Source organism: Anopheles gambiae, chromosome 2 (assembly GCF_943734735.2).
Source record: "Anopheles gambiae chromosome 2, idAnoGambNW_F1_1, whole genome shotgun sequence".
NCBI lineage: Eukaryota > Metazoa > Arthropoda > Insecta > Diptera > Culicidae > Anopheles > Anopheles gambiae.
Genome location: NC_064601.1, coordinates 102,782,915 through 102,805,633, shown reverse-complemented (window position 1 = coordinate 102,805,633; position 22,719 = coordinate 102,782,915). Strand labels below are relative to the sequence as shown.

At 49.4% G+C, this 22,719-nt stretch overlaps 2 protein-coding genes across 9 annotated transcripts; one reads left to right on the top strand and one right to left on the bottom strand.

Moving 5' to 3' along the window:
* Positions 1–4,498: 4,498 nt before the first annotated feature.
* On the bottom strand, positions 4,499–11,153 carry LOC1277134 (intraflagellar transport protein 122 homolog). Of its 2 annotated transcripts, XM_061646862.1 has the most exons (9): positions 10,385–11,146; positions 9,130–10,024; positions 8,734–8,943; positions 8,437–8,667; positions 7,788–8,352; positions 6,815–7,704; positions 5,639–6,748; positions 5,165–5,564; positions 4,499–5,094 (listed from the first exon to the last, which is right to left on the bottom strand). In XM_061646862.1, exons 3-9 carry the CDS (start codon positions 8,796–8,798, stop codon positions 4,843–4,845), a joined length of 3,513 nt encoding a protein of 1,170 aa, XP_061502846.1. In that variant the 5' UTR covers positions 8,799–8,943; positions 9,130–10,024; positions 10,385–11,146; the 3' UTR covers positions 4,499–4,842. The 2 variants fall into 2 exon arrangements, with proteins under 2 accessions (XP_061502846.1, XP_316573.3); XM_316573.3 differs by lacking the exon at positions 9,130–10,024 and having other exon boundaries at positions 11,041–11,153.
* Positions 10,901–21,909, top strand: LOC3290194 (GATA zinc finger domain-containing protein 10). 7 transcript variants are annotated; one of them, XM_061646864.1, is made up of 5 exons: positions 10,901–11,043; positions 13,904–14,573; positions 15,575–17,845; positions 18,888–20,006; positions 20,085–21,909. In XM_061646864.1, exons 2-4 carry the CDS (start codon positions 14,529–14,531, stop codon positions 20,004–20,006), a joined length of 3,435 nt encoding a protein of 1,144 aa, XP_061502848.1. In that variant the 5' UTR covers positions 10,901–11,043; positions 13,904–14,528; the 3' UTR covers positions 20,085–21,909. The 7 variants fall into 7 exon arrangements, with proteins under 7 accessions (XP_061502848.1, XP_061502847.1, XP_061502849.1 ...); XM_061646863.1 differs by lacking the exon at positions 10,901–11,043 and adding an exon at positions 11,191–11,911; XM_061646865.1 differs by lacking the exon at positions 10,901–11,043 and adding an exon at positions 11,191–13,368.
* Positions 21,910–22,719: the final 810 nt, after the last annotated feature.

Sequence of the window (22,719 nt, the reverse complement as noted above, 5' to 3'; positions counted from 1 at the left end):
TCCACCACCACAACATCCTGCTGATTTGTGAAGTTTATCTGCGCGTTGTGCCGCCGACCGCTTCTGGCCCTGTGCATCCCCGGCCAACCCGATTCATTCAACCGTGTAACACGCATCCGTCCCCGAGCAAATCCGATTATACCCGGCAGTTCGATCCCGGTCGCATCCCGGTGCGTGCTTCTAAATGCCCTTTTGCAAAGTTCTCCCTAAACATGTTGTTGCTGTGTATGTGTGTGTCTTTCAGTTTTGTTCTTTATTCACCCTACTGAGCACCGCACCCCACGAGAAATCCACAAAAGGCTAGTGACGAAATGACGAATTGATTCAGCACCAGGAGCTCTGTGGGCACTGCGGAGTGTGTAGGTGCCTTCCACGGGACTAGGGCCACAAGCATCGTCAGGCTCATGATTGTGACATCATTTGGGAGGCGCGATATGATGCGGATGGGAAATCATATTACAATATTACGCCCGCGAATGTGATACAGATCGGAGAGAACTGGGAAGCAGGTTTTTGTTAGGCCCAGTGGCACACGAAATCGTACCACATGTTCACCAGCATGTTCGGGTAGCATGGTTTGAAGGTTTTTTTGTTTAGTTTACGGTTTAGGCAATGCATTACACATGTTCAGCATTCGATTTGCTTGGTAGGGCAAGTTGTTTTACACTTTAATTTGACATGTTGACAAAAAGAACTAGATTATCCTTTCGCTTCTTTCAGAACTGAGGATGGAAGGTGGCCACCAAATATGAACAAATGCTGTAATAGACCGCAAATTAGAGACTCCCATTTGAAGTTTTGATAAATAAAGATGGGAACGAACACTCTTTGAAAATAGAGTAAGATAGGTTAAAAAACTATTGTAAGGATTTAATATCCAAATCTAAAATTCTTTTAGTAATTGCGTTTATTATAATGTGCAAAATATGACCAATTATTTACAGTATTTTGGATAATTTGATTGCAATGCTTAATTACAACTTTGTCATTGATAATTAAATATTTTACTGGAAAAAACTAAAATTACTGCAATAATTACATTTATTTATTTATTTATTTTTATTTTATTAATTGCTCGGCCACGTTGGGTTACAGCAATAGTGCTTACTGACTATAGTATACAATTATGCTCGAAGGAGTAGGAAGGAGTTTATGGTACGGAAAAGGAGCGAAGACGGGATCGGTAGACAGGATAGGAGAGGACAGCAGGAAGGGAAGGCGGAAGTGATTACATTAGTAAACGCTGCTACAGCTTGATTTATGTCACAGTCAGCATCAGTAAAGGACCAATCGGTACCGGCTAAAAATATGATGAAGCTTTTGGTAGTCCAGTTTCCTAAAATTGAACATACGAGCCGTAGGTATTCGTTGAGAGGATGCAGGGCGAGAGAGCGTAAGGAGCACACTTGTCTCATGAGCAGGATGATAATTGTCTAGCGCGACGAGTGGAACAGGTGAAGCTATGACGGGGGAGCAGCGCTCCAAGAAGGCATAGCATTGGCAGCATTGGCAAATAGAAGGTCCAATTGACTTCCGCGTATATTTTTTATGCCAGATAATTGCAGCAAACCGTTTACCGACATTCCATCAAGCAGAGAAACATTTTCACGAGATACACCAGTAGGAATGAAGTGATTAACGCACGATGCAAACGGTTGCCAGGAGAGTGATGGTGAATTAAAATCACCAAGTAACACCATAAGATCATTTGGTTTCAGTTTGCCAGCAACGAAACTAACACTCTCATGCAAATCGTCAAGGACTTCTTCGGAAGAACGCAGATCGGGTGGAATGTAAACGGCGCCGATATAGATTGCAAGGTTTTGAAGCTTAACAATTGTCCAAACAGACTCCAGCGAGTCGAACGGCAGTGATAAAGTTGACGTGTTCGGCACGGAAGAGCAGGCAATGAGTACACCACCACCACGGCAACGGTTACTGCTGAGAGAATTTCGGTCGCAGCGATAGATGACATACGCATCCTCCGAGATAAGAGAGGACGGAATTGAGCCATCGACATTGCATGTCTTCAAGCGTTTATCGTGCCAAGAACCAAGGTAAAATGCTTAAAGTAAAGAAAAATAATTTAAATAATAATGAAAAAAACATTGACATATTCTGGCATAAGCATAGAAACCATCTCAGTTCGGACTCAGTGAATGTGAAGGACTACAAAAGGGATTTATTGCTTCTTTAATGGGTTTTGACAAATTGCATATATTTAGGCGTTCTCTCTAGCTCACGTAGATTATTTCTTAAAAATGTCAAATATTGTGTTTAACACATAAACAAAGCTCATATTATTTTAATAATTCGAAATAAATAATATCTATAGGTCCTCCGCTACTAAAAAGAAAATATCTTTAAACAATTATACTGAAAACGGCCTTAAAATTGTTTTCCCACAAACGCACCTCTACCTTTAGGCGTTCTGTCGTGCCGATTGCATACCTTCCCCAATTTGCCACAAACTGTTCTCCTAGCTCAGTTCGTTAGCATCGTCTTCTGCACAAAGAAAAACTTCGCACAAAAGTATGTACCGCTTTGACTTGTTAAATCCCTCTTGAAAGTATGCTACCATACCACACCGGCCCCATCCTTATACTTGACGCATCGATTCTCGTGAGAACTTGTCCTTCTCGAAAGCCGGAAATGTTGCGAAACAATTGTACCCATTGTAGCAGTTTTTACCCATTCAACGTGCACTTTTCAATGTGATGGTAGAAACAATGGTGAGAAGCACCATCTCGGGAATCGTTCGCTCTCACCCAGAAAGACCGAACCCGAACGACTCGTCCATAATCTGTCCACGGCCTGGCTGGGCCGTGCCGTAGATCCGGGGATTAAATCGATAGTGAATCTCGCGGTCAGTGACGAAACAATGCGCGTGGACGGTGTGACCGTCACAGTAAAAGTGTGCAATATGCCCTACAGCATGACGTCCCCCAGCCGTCCTCGGCCACGGACGATACAATTGCCCATCGTTCGGCGCGGATCATCGGAAGCTAAAGCGTGCGCACCCCACACCGCTAGGCGTTTGTTGTCGCGCGGGAAGTTATTACCGCGCCGTGGTAGTTATTTAAATACACCGTAATCATGGTGAAGGGAGGAAGGTACGAAAGGGCAAAGTTAAATCGCTGAACAAGCGACACGTGTCACGCGACGTGTAAACAATCGACACAGCCCCTTCCCGCGGGCCCTTCAGCCATTTCTGCTCTTTCTCTAGCCGCCACGTGGCGGCTCGCTTGAGGATATGAGCATTCTATGGCTGTTTAATGTTAGGGCAAAAATGATAAAAAAAGATGTATTTACATCGTGGTGATCATCAATTAGTAGCAAAAATGATGACAATTGCTAATGCGGCTGTGTTTGCTTTGGCAACGCTTTAACAATCCTCACAGTAGGAGAGCAACGTATGGGAATAATTCAAATGAAATTCGTGCGAAAGGTGTATACCCACATCTTGCAATTTCTCGGAAGCTTCAAAAGCAACAACACTCACACCCCTGAACTCATCTTTCGAAACTTCTATCGATAGTTTGTTTATAGATAATTTTACACCCTAAGAGCTGACCAATTCGCTACCGATTGATACGCCAATCATGTCCCATTTGTTCGATAAACTTTCAAAATTGTGTCCATTTCGCACGCAACGTACCACTTGTGCACCACCAAATCATGTCGGAAAAGTTTAATCGACCGGAATAAATATTTTATCCATATCCGGAACGATTTGTTACCGTGACGAAGTGTTACCGTGCAAGACGAAGTGACAGTGAGGAGGAGTAGTTATTGGGTGTAAAATATTTCACACATCAATTTGTTTGTTGATTGGAAACACGTTCAGTGGGTAGAATTTGATATGCTTGGCAGTATTGATGCTCCCAGTGGAAAATGATGGCTATTTGCTGATGGGTCCTTAGTGGAAATCAAAGCTTTCAGTTTGATGCTTGTAGTTTGAGGTCATGTTTTACGCCTGAAACGTGTTGAACAGGTAACTATAATGCTACATTTTACATAAAAAGCTATTGTTTTGCAATCATTATAATCAAATAAATCCATCTTCTACCTTTTATCATCATAAAATCATCGCTCCATAATAAATAAGACATTAAAACAGAACCAATAACGCTTTATCATTGTTCTTTAACAGGACGAAAAGGTTATGTCAAATCACAGAGTTTCTTATTCCCATTTGAGATGATTTTCCATAACCTTTTTCTCTTCTGATGCACACTTTGAATGTTGTACAGTACGTTTGATTGCTCTTTGTTCCAACTTTGAAGCATCGCCGGAAGCGAAAGCATAATTAGGACTGATTTTGAACATTTCTCCCAATGGAAGAAATCCCCATTGGAGGTTATCTTTATCACAACTGATGGTAATTCAATTGTAAACTTTCCTTTTGTAGAAGATCAAACGTTCAAATGAAGCAAAATTTATGTGGCAATATGATTTAAAAAAAGTCTAGGATTCACTCATAAATAACAATGAATAATATTAACATCTAGATAAAAACATCTTCTAGTTTTTATTCACGGAATTTTCCAATTGAGTCTACTTTTTAACACTTATTTGGTGCAATAGGAAAGTAAAAGGTACTGTCAATTGCCATTTAGTTGTATAAAATTAAAAATAGAAATAGCAATAAATTATTAATCTAAAGGAATGAAATGTTTCGATCAATGTTCACACATGTTTGAGTATTTTCACCCTTACTTAGTATACTCTTCAGAACACTTTAACACAAAACTACAAACTACATATGATGCTTGAAATGGACGGAATTCGGTTATTTGAGATCAAATTCAAAGGCATTCCTTCGGCTAAGACACTGGCCCTTCAATTCATCAGAGTTTCGTCCGTCGAGCGACAGAATGGACAGTAGCCTTTCTGCAGAAACTGGAGCTCAAAATCTTCCGAGTGAAACACTTGATTGCATTCCGAACAGACGGTAATTTGCAGCTCCGGCAGCAGGTTGCGATAGTATCGCGTCGCTAACGGAGCTGGCCCACGTACGATGATCACCTCACGCGGGTCGATCGCACGCAGCGCCTCACGGTCGAGCGTTGACGGATAGGTGTCGATAATGTCCTAAAATTACAAAAAGAAAATAATAATTAAAGTATAATCCCAACACACCACCACCGGTATGGGTTCTTACCTCCTGAATGAACTGATCCTGCTGATCGTACGCAGCGCTCTTCGGTGGAGCCAACAGCAACCGTTCCGCGTCCAGCTCGCTAATGCCCGCCTCCGGTGCAAACTCCGCCAGCGGTAAAATCTCGAAAGAAACGTACGAAAACACGTACTCCTGCTGACAGTTGGGGCACCGATTGCCGTGCAGATGGGGGCTATAGTTCGAACACTTGTAGCACATCGGCAGCAGCTCTTCCGGGTCGTTAAATCCACCCGGACAGGCCCGGCTGCTGATGTAGCTAATGTCGACCTGCTCCTGTATGCCGGCCGGTATCTTCAGCGACTGCAGCTTGTTGTTGATCTGCAGGTGCAGCTTGTTCGCGCCGAGCACTTTCGCCTGCTTCGAGAGGGTGTAGTAAACGGCACTGAAAAGAAGAAGGGACAGCAGGGACATTTAATAATGGTACAAATGGCAGCATAATGGTAATGGGCGACTTACAACAAACTGATTCCCTTCGGCGGCATCGCCCCGTTGATTTGATTCACCACAAACCGGCTCGTATTGAACAGGGTAAGCGGTGGGCTGCTTGTGAACGGTTCCTTTAGGTACGCGTTGATCGTATTGTAAGCGTAATAGATCGACGAAAGCTTCAGCAGCGCGCGATACTCGCCCGCCCCGGCCTCATTCCCATCCAGTGACGCCTCGTCGCCTTCCAGCAACTTCAGCGCTTGCTTCGCTCTCAGCCACGTGTAGTAGCCCGCGTCCAGGTACCGTTCCTCCGACACGGCACATTCTACCAGATTCCGCAGTAGCTTGGTAGCTTCGTGCGGCTTGCCCGCCAGTATGTACGCTTCGTGGGCCGATATGAACTGGTCCGACTCAGCCAGCCACTGCGCGTGCTGAAAGTGAATCGACGGCAGCACCTTTGGCAAATGCTCCGCCAAACGGAACGCTTCCGGCCAGTCGCGCGCCTCCACGTGCAGCTGCACCACCTGCTCCTCCTCGCCCAGCTTGCGATAGATTTCCGCCGCCAGCGGGAGCGCTTTCAGCCGCCGCAGGTGGCTAGCGATCAGCTCCAGCGGCACCCTTTCCGACGCTGCCAGCCGCCTGCCAATGTCGAGCAGCACATCGGCCCATCCCTGCTCGGCCACGATTTCGATCGCCCGTTCCGGTTCGCCGGCCGACAGCAGTAGCTCGGCGGCGGCCCGCGGCTCGTGCACCGAGCAGGCCCATTCTGCCCGCCGCCGGATCAATTCCTTCCGATCGGCGGCACTGCCCTCCTTGAGGAACTCTTGCGCAAGATCGAACATACGCAGATCGCTGTACATTGCGAGGGCTTTGCTGTTGTTGCCCGATTTCTGGTACAGCCGGGACGCCTCCTTGTACTTCCCGGCGAACGCGTACGTATCCGCCAGCAGGACCTCTTTGGACGTTTCGCCGCGTTTTTGACGCTCCTTCAAGTCGCCGATCAGCTCGAGCCAGGGCAGGTTGCGAACCTTCACGTAAGCATCGCGCGCCACCTGATAGTTGAGCGCATCCAGGGCGGCTTGGGCGAGTCCTTCCCAATCGGACATCGGCACACCCAGACAGGCCACTTGATAAGCGTCCCTGAAACAGAAAAAACGGATTTAGTATGTGGAAAGATTAACCAAAAAAAAAAGACGCAATTCTTACTCAAACAAACCCGCCTCGACGAACTGCCACATCGTAGCGCCGAGCGCAAGCGGTACATTGCTCATTACGTTGCCCCGCAGACAGAAGGCGGTCGCACCACACAAACCCACCACCACGCCCAGCATCGTCTGAGGGCTGCGCGGTGGCAACGAACCGACCCGCACGCTCAGCCCACCAGTTGTGTGGGAATAGCACAGCATCGACTCGAGATGCGTGTTCCACGCGACCGAATTAACGCTTGTGTCCTGGTACAGCATCGTGTCGGCGATCAGATCACGCACCACCAACCGTCCCGCATCGTCCACCACGGCCAGCTTGGTGCGCGATGCATTCAAATCCAAACAGCGCACCGACGAAAGCACCGTCGTGACCAGTATCGGCAGTGAGTTGTCGAGAAAGATGCGCCAAACCTGGCCACTCTTCAGCCCCAACAGCAAGCCCTCGCGCCCAGCCGGCCCACCGGTAACCTTAATGTAGCGTATGAAGCTATCCATCATCCATTCGCGCTGCAGCACCCCGTTAAAATCGAGGCTTTGCAGCTTCTTCTCCTGGCACAGCACCAAATGCTGCGCGCACACGACCAGCAGACTGCAGTCAAACTTTTTCGCAATCTTTTCCTTCACCTTGTAGTGCATCGGCTGGTTTTCGGCCGAGCTCAGCTCGTACAGTACGACCCGCTCGGGCAGCTGCACCGCCAGCCGGTTCCGGTAGATGGCGATCTTGTGCACCAGATCGCGGCACTTGATGCGCACCTTCTGGCCGGACACGAGATGCTGTATGATCACGTCGCACATGTTCTCCCGGAACGCGTACCGCTCGCGGTACAGCGCGTGCACGGTGTTGAACGCGAGCGTGTAGCAGCCGAGCGTCCCGTCCTGACAGCCGACGACCTAAAACACACAAAACCCACATCGAATTATGCTTCAATCTTTTAGCAAAATGATTGGGATTGCACTTTGTACTGCACACTTACCACACAGTTTCCTGCCGGATGTACGGCCGCGCTCCAGATCCACGATTCGTGCTGCTCGCCCAGCAGCCCCAACCGGATGCCATCCCTCGTAAACAGCTGCAGCGCCTTGTTGCAGCCGGCCACGATCAGAAACTCGCCGTTCGGGAAAAACGTCAGGCACAGCGGATCAAACGCAAAGTTTCGCTCCTTCCCAATCATCTGCCCGCCGAGCGAGTAGAACGACAGCGTCTGGGCCCAATCGATCACGCACAGTATGTCGGACGAGCCGGACGTTGCGGGCGGGTTCCAGGCCAGCCCAAAGATGGGGCTGTTCGGGCCGCCCGGCCGCTCGATCTTGATCTTCTCCTCGCCGGCCTTGTTGCGTATCGAGATCGTACCGTTTGCCAGCCCGAGCGCAATGTACTGCCCATCGTTCGTCCAGGCGCACGCGTTGATGCGCGCGACCGACTTGTACTTCTGGACCGCTTTCTGCTCGGACGACCAGAAGGAAAAATCCGACACCGCACACGAGGCCAGCTGGTGCGAGATTGGGTTGAACGCTAAACATTGAATCGAATCGTTGTGGCTGTGTTTTGGGGGCGAGGAGGATTGCAATGAGAATCAATTGGAAGCGAACCAGCACGAACCTGCTGTTAAGCTGTATACGTACGAATACTTCAGCAGCCCTTCCAGCTTCTGCGTCCAGATGATGACGGTTTTGTCCGCACTGCCCGACGCAAACTTTTTGCCGTCGCGCGCGTACGCCACACAGTACACCGTGTCCTTGTGGCCCTTGAGCGAGTTGATCAGATTGCCGTCGATCGGATCGTACACGAGCACCTTGTCGCCGGCGGCCACCACCAACTGCAGACCCTCCGGATGGTAGCATAGCGAGTGGATGCTAAACGAGACAGAGAGCGAATTATATGAACGTATTTACTGTGCTTTAAGCTCTAGCGATGCTTACCTAGCGACGTCACTTTTGTCGCTCGAATCGTGGATCTTCTCAACCCATTTCGGTATGGCGCGCATCGTCTCCACCACGCCGACACAATGATCGTTGGGTCAGTACTACTGCTGGGTGCAATTACGGATCGTACCACGTTGATGCACTGGTGTAAAATTGCACGTTTTAAGGCAGCCCACCGGTGGGTTGGTCGGCAACATCAACAAAGGCCTGAAGCGATAGAATGACACTTATTTGTTGTTAGTTTGCTGCCAGTTTGTTCGTGGACGGCGGGCTCCTAGCAACGGAATGTTTATTTGTTATTTTCTCTTTTAATGTGTCTGACCGCATCTGGATGAAAGATTGCATAAAGGTTTTAATTCCTTATTATTCGTATTTTAGTTTAAATTAATATACCTTCACCATGCAGCAAAAACTAGAAACTACTTGGGAACCAATTCTACGATGCTGACTCTGGTCAATGTTGTTTATGGTTGAAATGGTTTAATGGCTCTCTCTCATTCGTTCCCTAGCTCTATTTCTCACTGGTGAGCCTCATCGCTACTGTGGCACGTGAGCAGATTTCTGACTCTGCTCACTATGCACATTCTTCTCACTACAGATAGTTTCCCACGTTTTTTACGATCATCAAGTCTTTCCATCCTTTTATTTTTATTCGCTGGTCTTCCCAAAAGCACATCATAACCCATAACTGAAGGTCTTGTTTCACGTTTAATTTCACGCATCACTCTTTTACGTTTAATTTCACGATGCTTGGGATCAAACCTATTCTGCGAAATTGAATTAAAACAGTTCACGCTCGGTAATTCGCACTTGATCGAGTGAGTGAGTTTTGATGTTTTTTTTTAATTTATTTTTGTCTCAGTTGAAGTCATTATCATATATAATATCTTTTCAAGATGTACAAGGTAAACTGTTATTTTTTTTTTAAATAGAAAGGCTCTTATCTTTTAGATAGAAAGAAACTTGAACTGTACATTAAACTGTATCTTGTTTTTTTTCTCTATTTTATCGGAACGGTCATAACTATGTGCTTAGGTAAATTACAATAGTTTTTACACTATATTCTTCAATTTTTAACATAAAAAGGCGTAATAACATTTGCGTCGTGGCGCACCTCATGCTTCAAATCTAAAATTCACGTCAGTGTAATAATTAAATTAAAAGACGTGGCTTCATTTCTTTAGCCTTTTCCAGTTGAGAAAATTATGAAATGTCCTCAATTTTTTACTTCTTGGAAATAATCTGTTACTTATTCTTCCTCTGTTCTCATCGATCGAAATTAATCGAACTACAGTGGAGCGCCGTTTATCCGGGTACCTTTTATCCGGCTTTCCATTTATCCGTGCTGTTGAGAAATGACAGCTCAATACAAAGGTGACATTACGTTATGAGGAGGATATTCGAAAAAGCCGGTTATCAGAGCACATTGTCATAACAAAAAACACTATAATTCATGGCAAATTTCAAATATTCTCGTTGGAAAAACATGAAGTTAATGAAAACTGGGTTATTTTGATCAGAAAATAAGAAAATTTTCCAAAACCTAATCAGGAATTGGTAATAAAATAATCATTTGACTCATTACCCGTGTTATTCGCTTATCCGGGCGAGTTCAAGTCCCGAGAAGCCCGGATAAACGGCGCTCCACTGTACATTCAAACCATTTTAATGGACCACGTGCTGGGTGGAGATCGATTCATCAATGAAAGTAGCAACTGCTTCGTCGGGGCCCAAATTATATTGATTTAACGCGCAATTCTATACAACTCAAATACAAATACAACTCAATTTGCCGCGGACACAGCCTAAAGAATCATAAATTGTAAAAACTATACAATTTAAATAAAATCTGTCGGATTCTTTACCCCGTTCAATAGCTTAATTTGCCACTAATTGTTCGAAATCAACGACTTCATAGTGAGAAATGAAAGCCATCATTCTCAACTCATCTCATCGAAATTGCGAGTTGGGAATTCTTTCTCATCCCAACCCGTACATGTGTGCGTGTATGTGTCGTGCATGTGTTACGTAGCGACTGTGTGTGTGTACGTGTGTGCGTGTCATCTGCATTGCCATGTGCTTTCTCCCTCTCGCACCTAACGTACGAACGTCCATCTCCCGTACGCATCAGCCACACAAACACACGGGGGAGCAACGCATACACACTTTTGCCGCTTGCTGCAGCAGCAGTCAACGTGACCATGCGTTTTAATTTCACACTTTTTTCCCGTACCGCACGCATCTAGAGAACCTGCACAGCACACTGCTAGTAATGTCCCAGCGCGTACAGTGCCGCTACATTACCTGGTAAGTTCAAGTCACGGGGTCGACCGTACACGCCGGCACCTAAAATAACCGGCATCGTCCGACCAGCCGCTGGTGTGAAGCACGCCGCCAACGCCGGTTTCTCGGTGTTGCGGGCAACGGTCGCGACGCGCCGACAGAAGTGTGCGTACGTGTGTGTGTGTGTTCAGTGTCAGCACGGTTACACGCGGCACGGGTGGCAACCCTGGCAGCAGCGTACCAGCGACAGCAGCAGCAGCAGCAGCAGCAGCAATACATTCAAACAGCGAGAGAGAGAAAGAGAGGGAAAAAAGCCACACTCGCTCACACTTTGACTGATCTCGCTTCGCCCGTGTGTGTATTCTTCGCCCCTGCCAGGCGGACCCGTTCAAAAAGAAGTCGTCTCGAAGGCCAGGCGGCCGCCATGTTGGAGTTTGCATGTTTGCTCAGAAATCGATTTTGAAGTGTGTCTCCGGTCGTCGTACCGCCGCGTCAAAAAGAGATTGTGAAGTTTTAGCAAGTTTTGACAATTGAAGTCGCGCGCCGTCCTCGTCGCGCAGAGGGGACACGGTGACGCAGAGCCAAATTTGCGAGTGGCAAGCCGTTTTTCTTTATTATTTCTACGTGTGGTGGTCCCCCTCCAAGAGAAAGGGCGCAGCGAGTGGTGGTGGCGCTGCAGGTTTTTGGGAAGCGAATTTTTTGTGCAGCGCGGTCCTTGTGCTGTCACGGAACAACCGCTGCTGGGCTGGCCCGGAACGTAGCCCCATCGGCCTTAACAGCCCTCCTACTGGACGCGACGGAGGAAGGAAACGGTCGACAAACAGAGCACGGAAGGAGAGCGCGCGCGTTTGTTCTGGGCGCGCAATTTGGCCGACCCCGACACACATGACGGGTTAGTTTCATTATTCCGCGTTACGTTGTTGTTTTTCCTCTGTTCGTTTCTACGAAATTTTTGTTTCTGAACTGTGTGAGACTGTGTTGTGTTTGCGCGGGTGCCCTCGGTGGTCAGTGTTGCCGCGTAGGGAAAGAGTTTAGCCACAAGAAACCCTCGGAACGCGAACCACAGTGCAAGAGAGCGTGTGTGCGGTGCAGGGGTTGCGGCGGCGGCGGTAGAGGTGGTGCCGTTAGCAGTGTGTGTCATCATGAATTATACGGCATGATTCGTTTCTCGAGCCGTTCAAAGCCCGCTCGGATCGCTGGTAGTGGTAGTGGTGGTGGCAGTGACTGACCTGCTGCCGGGGCCAAAATACGCGCAGTCCAGTGTCCCCCCACCGACACCGACAAAAAAGGCGACGCATACGTATTTCATCATCCACCGCCGCTGCTGTTGTTTTTTTTCTAGTTTTTAGCAGTGTGTGAATTGCTGGACGAAAATGTGCTGTACCGCAGAATGCGTTTGGTAGTTTCACCGAAAGAGAGAGAGAGAGAACGACAACGGTGTGGTATTGCAACTTCGCGGTGGGCTTGTGACGGAAAATAATCTATCCGCAACACGCAATTATGCTGGAGTGTGACGTTTTTATCATTCGCTTTTTTTTTCGTTCGTCTTTCTTCTGTTTTGTTCAAAAGGGCGCGCGCGATAACGGTACGCCCACTTCGGTGTTGCGCGAACCCCTGCTTTCCGGCGCCATTTCTCCCTCCCTGTGTGTGTGTGTGTGAGTGTGTGTATGTCCTAAATCGCAAACGTGAAAGAAAATCGTCGCGAAAAGTGGCGTGTGTGTGTGTACCCCTTTCTTGTGCTTTACTCTTGGTGCAATTGTGAAGCAAAGAGAAGAAAGAAAAAAAGTGCTGCCGCTGCCCATTCGTCCCCCTTCCTCAGTATTCTTTTGCGTTGCTGCGGCTTGTTAGAGTGAAAGAGCACGTGCGAGAAAGAGAAGGAGCGGTTCGATGTGAGAATTCCGCGGGCGAAATAGACGAACCGCCCCAGAGACCACGGGCCGCGGCATTTCGAACTCCGCGTGGGCTTGCTCTGGTGCTATTGGTATTAGTGCACGGAAGAGTTTTGTATGTGTGTGTGTGTGCGTGAATAGAAGAACGCTGCATTCCGGGCGAAAGTGGTGTGCGTACACAGTCCCGAAAAGGGCCTCCGAATATACCCGTCTCTTTCTTGCTACAGAAGCCCTTACGGGGCGGGCGCCGCAATCGAGGCTGCACCGTTGCGTGTGCGTACAGTGTGTGTGTGCGCGCGCGCGCGCGTGTGTGTGTGATATCGTAGAGCCGCTGATGCTGCTGCTTGTGCTTGGGGGCACACGGTCGAGAGAGCGTACATCCAAGCACACACAGCCAAAGCGGACGGAAGAAGGGCAAGATCGCTGATACACCACGGCGCTGCTGTTTTGGAGCACATTGGTAAAGCCCTGCGAAGATCGTCTCACATACAATTAGCTGTGGTGGTGTAGTGTTGTGTGAGGGAAGCGAAGAAAAAGCACCAAACGCGGGCTCGTCGCCGTTGTGTTGTGTTGTTGCGAAAGGACGCGCGCACCGCTACCTCATTGTTGTTCCGGCTAGGGGGGGGGGGGGGGGGGGGGGCATTGTTCTCCTGTGTGTTGTTTTGCGTTTGTAGAAGCCGTCAAACGATCTCTCCATCTCGTTCGTTCGCGGCCGTTTCCAAACGGCAACAACAGCGTCCTCTTCCATTGTATGTGCATATTTGCTGTGTAACCAGATCTTTCTTCCCATTGTGTGTGTGTGCGTGAGAGTGTGAATGCGTAGATTGTTAAAAAGATACGAATATGCCATGTAATTTCGTCAAAAAAAAAAATACTGCAAACGAACCATCGCTTGACGGCGAAGTGCGAAAGATGGTTCCATCCCCCAAATGCTTCACCCTTTTTACCCTTCATGTCCTGCAATTGCTCACCAACACATGCATTTGTTTCCACAGATTGTGCGTTCCCGGCGTGTGTGCGTGTGTGTGCATTTCACTGGCGGTGTCTCTGCTGCTACAACAAGACGACGGCGGATGGTGTCATGGTCGTGTGCAGAAGGAACGAGCTAGTAACCGCCTAAAATTGACACCCACCAACGCTAGAAGAGAAGGCACGTCCAAAACCAAACGCGCAGGAAGGTGAGCTGTCGGTGCTGCACCTCCCCGGGTCTCACATCGCAGCAGCCCGCGTCCCCTTACTTGCTCGATGCCGCTAGCAGCAGCCACGGCAACCGTGCGCATTCCATCATACGGCTGTGGATTGAAAACATCTTCCCGAAGGCGAAGACGGCGACGAACAGCAGCAGCAGCATCTGTGCTAGAGCAAATTTCCAACGCGCCAAGACACTAACCACAATCCTTCGCTGCAATCGAGCGAAAGAGAGAAGGAGAGAGTACGAGAGAAAAGTACGCATTAAAAGAAAGTGCGACGCACTATTGCCGCGTGCGACGGCCCAACTTTTACAACTTCCACGCTGAGACGCGCGAACAACGCACTCGTGTCTCGGTTTAACATATCGACAGTTGCAGAGAGAAAGAGGGAAGCACGGCGGAGGCAAACGTCGACTAGAAGAAAGGAAAAATGCAGAAGAAAATAATACAGCAGCAGTTACCGCAAGTGCGGAAGGTAATAACACTTTCTTTTTTTGTTTCTAATTCTGTAGCCCATTGCTAGTAAGAACTGTATGTGCGAGATGCATCAGTGCAACAGTGCACAACCATGTGTGCGCACACTTGAGGCCAGTAAATAGTCAAACGATGTTCAGCTTGTTTTTGGAGGCAGAGCCGATGTCTAGGGCTGTGTAGCTGTGGTATTTGCACATTGAGATGCTACGCTACGTCATGGAATTATTCCTCCTCGGAGCGGAAATTGTTCTGATATTCCATTTGAAACCAAACGTAGTTTTGAACTACCGAACATCATATTGACGAACACGGCTTTGTGTGTTTGTCAACAATGCTCTACGCACGGAAGGAACGGCTCCCTCCAGCGCAAGTACAATTGCGTTTTTAGATTGAAAAGAAGTATAGCTCAGGTTAATATTTTTAGCTCATGTAGCAGCTACTTTCACGACACACATATGGGCGGTTTAAAGGCAGTTTTTTATTGACTATTCTCATGTGCATATGCGGGTGAAACTATTTTTGAAACTAAAATAGCTGTGGGTTGCTTGAGGCAGAGCATTCTTAACATTCTTGGATCGTTAGGCGATTCCATGTATATAATTACGATTGAAGTTAACATAAATAGACGGTTTAAATCAATAATTGATCAGCCAATGCGAGCGCCTTTGCCTTATAATTGTGTACATTTAGCTGAAATGCTCAATTGAAGTTGACCGAAACAATCACAGCGAGAGGAGACTGACTGACAATCGAGAACAGTCTGAAACCATCACCCATATACTTAAACGAGCTCACCGAACCGGTTTGCTTGAGCCATGGTGTTTCCGATCAGTTTCAGTTGCTAACGCGCTAAATGCCCTGCGTATGTTTCATTTTTAGTGCCTCAACCATGATAGAGTTTTTTTTTTTTAAATCGCACCTTTTACTCTTACCCTGTTCTGTACCGTTTTGAGCGTCGTAAGAGAAACCGTGTAATAATAATCGTCCGTTTTCCTTTTGCAGGTCTTCACGACCACCACGGCCCAGCAGCACCATAGCCAGCAGCCGCAGCATCAGCAGCAGCAGCTGAACGCGGTGAAAAAGATCAACAGCCTGCTGCAGAGCGGCTCGGTCAGCGTGACGGGCATTCCGTCCGGCCAGCAGCAGCAGCGCATCATACACAAGAAACCCCTCACCCCGGTCACGGTGTCGAGCGCGAGCAACAACAGTTTCGCGGGCAGACCACCGCACAAATGCTACATCTGCGGGGAGAATGCGGGCGCAAACGCGACCCTCATCTCGGAAGCGTCCACCACGACCACGCAAACCGAGTACGTGGTCAAGCTGGCGAAGGTGATCGGCTCGGACTACTCGGTCGTGCTGACGGTGGAGGACGTGATCTGTCGCCGGTGCATCATGCTGCTGAACCAGTACGACAAGCTCGAGTCGGAGCTGGACACGCTGCGCGGCACGCTGCTCGGCTTCATTCACAAAAAGAACAACATCCCGGACGATGCGGATGCGTCCGGCATGCTCGGTTCGCCGCCGTCCAAGATGCCGAAGCTGACGCCCATCAGCTCGGCCGGTAGCGGCGGCACGGTGTCCACACCGATCGGTAACGTGATGTACAAGGTGGCTAGCGGCGGGCAGCAGCAGGTGGGCGAAAACTTCCTGTCCACGTCCGGGTCAGATCTGAACACCAGCAATACCTCCGACGTGGAAGCGCAGCTGACGAGCATGTTCGAGAAGGGCTCGACGACATCGCCCGGCACATCCGGCCAGCAGCAGCAGCAGCCCGTCAAGCAGCACATCGTCGTGACCACGAACAATGGTGGCATGGTGGGGGCAGAAAACGCAACGGGAGGCACCACCACCACCACCGTTGGTGGGCTGGCCGCGAACCGGAAGGGCACCAAGATGTACAAGTGCATACCGTGCGGATTCAAGACGACCGACCTGTCCCAGTTCCAGCCCCATTACGCGACCTGCCCGCCACGGCTCGCCGGGCTCGCCGCGCAGAACGCGAACAGTCCGAACGCGACCGCCAACACCACCACCACCACCACCACCACTACCACGACCGGGTACCGGTGCAAGCTGTGCAAGCTTGTGTTTGCCAACGTCGCCTTGCTGAAGCAGCACAGCCTGCAGGAGCATCAGCAGCAGATGCAGCAGTCCCAGCAGAAGACGATCGTCACCACCACCACCGCGTCGTCGGCGGCGACGGGCGGTGCCGTGACGCAACAGGACCACCACCACCAGCAGGGCTCAACCGGCGGCAGCACCGTCTACTCCTGCACGGTGTGCAACACGTACAAGACGACGGACAAGCAGGCGTACGACGACCATCTGCGGAAGCACATCAAGCTAAAGCCGTTCAAGTGTCGCGTCTGCCTGATGCGCTTCGAAACCCGCGAGCAGGCGTCGATCCACGCGAAACAGCACCAGCCGGACTATTTTAAGTGCGGCATCTGCAACGTAACGTTCAACAAGCGCGAGCAGCTCATGAGTCATCTGGAGGTGCATGAGTCGGCCAAGAAGCCGGTGAAACAGCCGGCCCAGCAGCAGCAGCAGCAACAGCAGCAACAGCAACAGCAGGAGCAACTGCAACAACAGCAGCAACAGCAACAACAGCTCGCGACCGTAACCGATTCCTCCACGCAGAAGCTGCTCCAGGCGTCGATCGACGAAGCGCTGCGGGGCACGATCAGCGAATCGATGGGCGACTCGAACGTCATCCAGTTCTACACCTGCAACTCCTGCTCACTCACATTCCTGAGCGAACCGCTGTACACGCAGCACATCAAGACGCACACGGCGGGCACTGCAGCGGCAGCAGCACCGGCCGCGATAGCTTCGGGCGTCGAGCAGCAGCTGCAAGCGCACCAGGGCCACCAGTCGCAGCAGCTAATGCAGCTGAACAGTGGCACGGGAGGCGTGCGGAAATCGATTGCCACTTCCGCCGCCGTCGTGAACAATGCGTCCTCGACGGATGGCACTAGCAGGATGATCACGACGACGAGCGGCAGCAGCAGCAACACCACCACCGCTAACAGTGGGTCAAACGCTGGCTCGAACACAATTACCGACGGCGATCTCGAGAGCATCTTCGAGCGGATGCACTCCGAATCGAAGGGATCCGATTCGCGCACGTCGACGACGACGACCACGACGACGGAGAGCAACAACGTGATCATAACGAATCAGGACGGTTCGACCGGAAACATTACGTTTAACATTACGCTACCCCAGCAGGAAGATGGAACGTACGAGCAGCAGCAGCAGCAACAGCAGGTTAGTATGTGGACCGCTGTTTGTGTGATTTGAATTGCATAGTTTCTTGCTCAAGAAAGTGGTATGTCTGTCACTGGTGTATACTGAATGTTCATTTTTGCACATTTAAACGCATTGAAACTAGTGGTGTGCTCTCTGGAACACACCCATGACTCCGATTCGACAACGGCTATTATTATTCCGATTCCAACTCCAGTAAAATCGGAATCACTAGTTCCGCGACTTAGGAGTAGGAGCCAATCGATTGAGGAATAGGACCCGGACGACTCCGGAGTAGGAGACGGACGACTCCAGAGTAGGAGCCGAACGACTCCATAGTAGGATCCGGACAACTCCGGAGTAGGATCCGGACAACTCCGGAGTAGGAGTTGGACGACTCCGGACGAGTCTGGACGATTCTGGACGACCTTAACTCTGGACAACTCTGGATGATTCAGACTCCTGGAGATTCCGGATGACTCAGACTCTGGGCGACTCTGGATGATTCCGAATGACTCCGGATGACTCCAGACCACTCCGAATGACTCCAGATCATATCGGACGACTCCAGACGACTCCTAACGACTCCTAACGACTCCGAATGACTCCGACTCCTGACGACTCCGGATGACTCCAGACCACTCCGGATGACACCGGATGACTCTAGACCACACCGGATGACACCAGACCACATCGGACGACTCCAGACCACTCCGGATGACTCCAGAGAACTTGGATGACTTCGACTTAAAACAACTACGAATGACTCCAGACGACTCCTAATGATTCCGACTCGTAACGACTCCGGATGACCCCGACTCAGGACAACTCCGGATGACTCCGACACAGGACATCTCCGGATTTTGACGTTTCGCTTTTTGGGACCTAAGAAGAACGAATGTGATTCATATCGAAATATGAGGCCATTGAAAGAAATAGTTATCGTGAGCAAGGAACTATTAAGCAGACATCGCAAAGTGATTTTAAAACCCTTTTGGAAAAAAAAGAAATAGCAACAATTCTTTACTTTTCTAATGCTCTCTTTCTCTCCTCCACCTCACAGGAACAGCAACAGTCCGTAGGCATCGATATGCCAACGCTCGACCAAGGAGACGATCAGCACCAGAAGGAAGAGCAGCAGCAACAGCAGCAACACATGCAAAGCATGCCCGTCAGCATGCCCAGCCTGGACGATGACGGCGAGCAGTCGCAGAACAGCCAAAACTCCAACACGGAGAACGTGCCGATGGAGCTGGAGGACATGCAGGGCGGCGAGGGCCAGCAGATCAACCTGATCCTGAACGATGGGCAGGTGCTGCAGCTGGACAATCACATCCTGACGACGGACGCGGAGGGCAACCAGATACTGGTGCAGGGCACGGACTCGGAACAGATCCAGCAGCTGCTGCAGAGCGTCGGCGTGGTGATGCAGGGCGGCGAGGGACTGGGCGAGGGCGAAACGCTGCAGATGATTAGCGGCGACGGCAACAACCAGATGATACTGGTGCAGGGGGCCGACGGGCAGGAGCAGCTGATCGACGCGTCGCTGCTGAACGCGGACGGCAACATCGTCATCCAGCAGTCGCAGGAGGGCGAGCTGAACGCGGAGGGTACCCACATTACGACCGAGGACGGGCTGCAGATCCCCGTCTCGGTCGCGTTCACCACGGCCGGCGGTGAGGCGGGCCACGAGGGCCAGCTGACCGTGTCGGTGGCGGACGGTGGCGAGCAGCAGCTGCAGCTGCACCTGCAGCAAGCGGCCGAAGGAGAGGATGGGCAGCAGCAGCAGCATCACCATCATCACCACCATCACCACGGTGGGGATGGCGGCGGTGGTGACCATCAGCAGCAGGGAGCGATCCTTACCGAGAGTGGACAGATCATCCTGCAGGCGAAGGAACACGACGAGGAGGCAACCATGAAGGAGGAGAACGGTTCGGCCATCGCCAGTGAGGACGTGACGGCGGCGGCGGCCGCGGACGGCGGTGGCCAGACGAATGGTGGGGGCGCGGAAACGACGAACGGCTCGAACGGCACGACCGTCACCACGACGACGACAGCTACCTCCGGGACGGCGGGTACGAACGTCGTAACGTCCTCCAATGCCGGTGACGATCAGATGTTCAACTTTGACGAGCTGATCCAGCCGCAGATCGTCATCAAGCAGCAGCAGGTTAAATAGGTAAGTACGCCTGGTGGTGCCTGGTGGTAGAGAGGAGGGAGTCCGTCATTTGATGCGAATATCGTCTCCTTTTTGTAGGTCCATTAATGATAGTTTTTAGAGAGGATACGTACGACATAATCATCTTTCATATTGGGCTTGGAATCCATACGGCTTCCTTTCCTCCATATACATATGGTTCACCTTGTCAGGTGCGTTTGCAAGCTGCACGTTTAAAAGCACCTCTTGGTGAGTGGCTGCCGCGGCCTACATTACGGGATCCATCCGGGGCTCTCTCCGCAAGCAGCAGCAGCAACACAGCCACAACCACGTGACCTTTCCTGGTGATCCAGCAGGAGTGGCATCTGTAAAACAGAGGAAAGGACACACACATACATACATACATATAGGTTGCGGTTGCACATCCCAAGCAAAAGAGAGAAAGAGAGAGAGAGAGAGAGAGAGAGATAGAGAGACCGATCGCGGCATCGTGTAAATGTTATTAGCTTGTACTAGCCTTTGGTTTGTCACACGGAAAGAATGCTATAAATGATGTGTGTGTGTGTGTGTGCATGGTGTGTGTTAGATTGCATCTCGTTACATTGTACATATTTTGGCGTAAACACACACGCACACACACAGACATACACACTACTTTCTAATCTACTCTGAATTTCAAACCGTGTCGCCGTGGATGTGAAGAATGGGAGCGCGTGGACGAATGAATGAAATTCGTCGCATTAATTCGGGCGAATAATATAACGCAAATAGAAACTACACACACATGCAGTGAGAGTGCGTGAAGAGAATAGTGAAGGGAAGATATGGATGATCAATACGATGTTTGTTGTTATGCATTCTAATCCAACACACGCACTCACACACACACACACATGTGTGCTACTGTTTTTAGGGGGTGGTTGATACACGTGTGGACGAACCACTCAGTCGAAATGTAGAAAGGGGAAGAAAATGCTGTGTGCCCGTTGAGGACATACACACCCACACAAACACACCCCATCCAGACACAGCAACAGAGCGTGTAGTTTCATTTGGAGCATAGCTTTTCTCGATTATGAAGGGAAATTTACGACAGCATGATATGATGGCAGGCGCCTGCCTGCCTGCCTACCTCTACAGGAACTTTGTTTCGGTTTGTTTTAACCGTAAGATTTTTAACGATAACAAACAAAATACAATGATAAAAGGACTCTGCAGTGGGAAGAGAGAGGGTCAATGCGGTTCAACCGGTGGCTTTTCCCGACCGATTAGGGACACGAATTTTTAGTTTGGTGTGCGTGTGCGTGGAATGTTGCTTTAATGCAAACCGCGCAATGCTTTGGGCAAGAAGTTGCAAATTATTTTAACACACATACACCACACACGATCAATAATTCGTTCGGGCATCATTAATAGCTTTTATTGATGACCGCAAGCGCGCAGGTAGTAGAAAAGAAAGCATGAAGGGAGGAGGTGGAAGGAAACACTATCCTTTGCACGCACGCACACGCACATACGGTATCATTTCCTCTAATTTTCTCGTTCATTTACACACACACAAACACACAAACACAAACACGCTCGGACACTTTCTTCCTTTCTTCAACTTTTTAGAAACAACCTATATTACTTTTATCATTTAAATTAATACTAATGCATATATATTAACAAAAACAAACGCTAGCTTTAAATGCGATAAAAAACAGTTATGCGAGCGTGTGTGTGCGCATATGACTATGTGAGCATGCATGTGTGCGCGCGCGCGCGCGTGTGTGTGTGTATGTGTGGTGTGTTTGCGAGGGATGAACGAAGCCTCGAATGAATGTGGAAATTTATGGATTGTAAGTTTAATATTAGCTATTTGTTAACATACCAGAAAACGCTAGAATAATAAAGGCTCAAGAGCAGAGGAAAAGCACACACACACATACACTCACATTGCTTGGAACAAAAACTAGATTGCTTAGTCTTCTGTGACAGCCGGCCGGTCGTCCCTGGGCAAATGCATGAGTTGTGAATGAGCGAAAAACACGACCGTTTTGTTTTGGGTTTAAACAGTTTAATAGAAAAGTGAGCTATGAAAATCCGCGAACTAGGTGGACGATATACACACACACGTACGCACGCACGCACACACAACATATGCTTACATACTCTAGAGTACCATGTGCACGGTTTTTACAAATATCAAAGCAGGCGTTGGCAGGTGGAGCGTAGGTAACAGCAGACGATAGTTGCCGCGATAAAAATGCAGGTTTCTTTTTGTTTTTTTCTTCCTCCACGTGTGGAACGTGTCGTGTAGGTCATTTTCTGTGTGAACGTTCCATTATCGGCTAAAATGAAGACAGTTTCCGAGGTGTCCGACCCGATGACGTCTCTTTGTATGGTGTGCCGGGCAGTTGATAGGCTCTGTAGAGTCACAGCATCAATGTATGCTGCGTCTACATATGCTGGAAACTATCATCCAAAGATCCCAGCGCCGGGTGTTCTTATCGTTGGATGTTTGGGCGTGTGTGTGTATGTGTGTGTGTTCATTTGAAGATCTGATTTGTGGCATGTTGAATGCGGAAAGTGGAGACATGTGTGTGTGGCTGCTCGGGATGTGTTTGTGTGTGCCCATGGTGTGGTTCATGGCGCTGATGGAATGTTAACAGAGTAGGCGCCACGGTGTGTGTAGAGTGTGCAAAATGTATAATAGAAATGTAAATATCAATTTAAACAACCATAATAGAAC

Coding starts and splice junctions, on each gene's coding strand:
- LOC1277134 (XM_316573.3), bottom strand. CDS start 8,798: ATGCGCGCCATACCGAAATGGGTTGAGAAGATCCACGATTCGAGCGAC. Junction 7,705..7,787: donor ATCCGGCAGGAAACTGTGTG/GTAAGTGTGCAG, acceptor TGTGTGTTTTAG/GTCGTCGGCTGTCAGGACGG. Junction 5,095..5,164: donor AGGATCAGTTCATTCAGGAG/GTAAGAACCCAT, acceptor TTGTAATTTTAG/GACATTATCGACACCTATCC.
- LOC3290194 (XM_061646864.1), top strand. CDS start 14,529: ATGCAGAAGAAAATAATACAGCAGCAGTTACCGCAAGTGCGGAAG. Junction 14,574..15,574: donor AGTTACCGCAAGTGCGGAAG/GTAATAACACTT, acceptor TTCCTTTTGCAG/GTCTTCACGACCACCACGGC. Junction 17,846..18,887: donor AGCAGCAGCAGCAACAGCAG/GTTAGTATGTGG, acceptor TCCACCTCACAG/GAACAGCAACAGTCCGTAGG.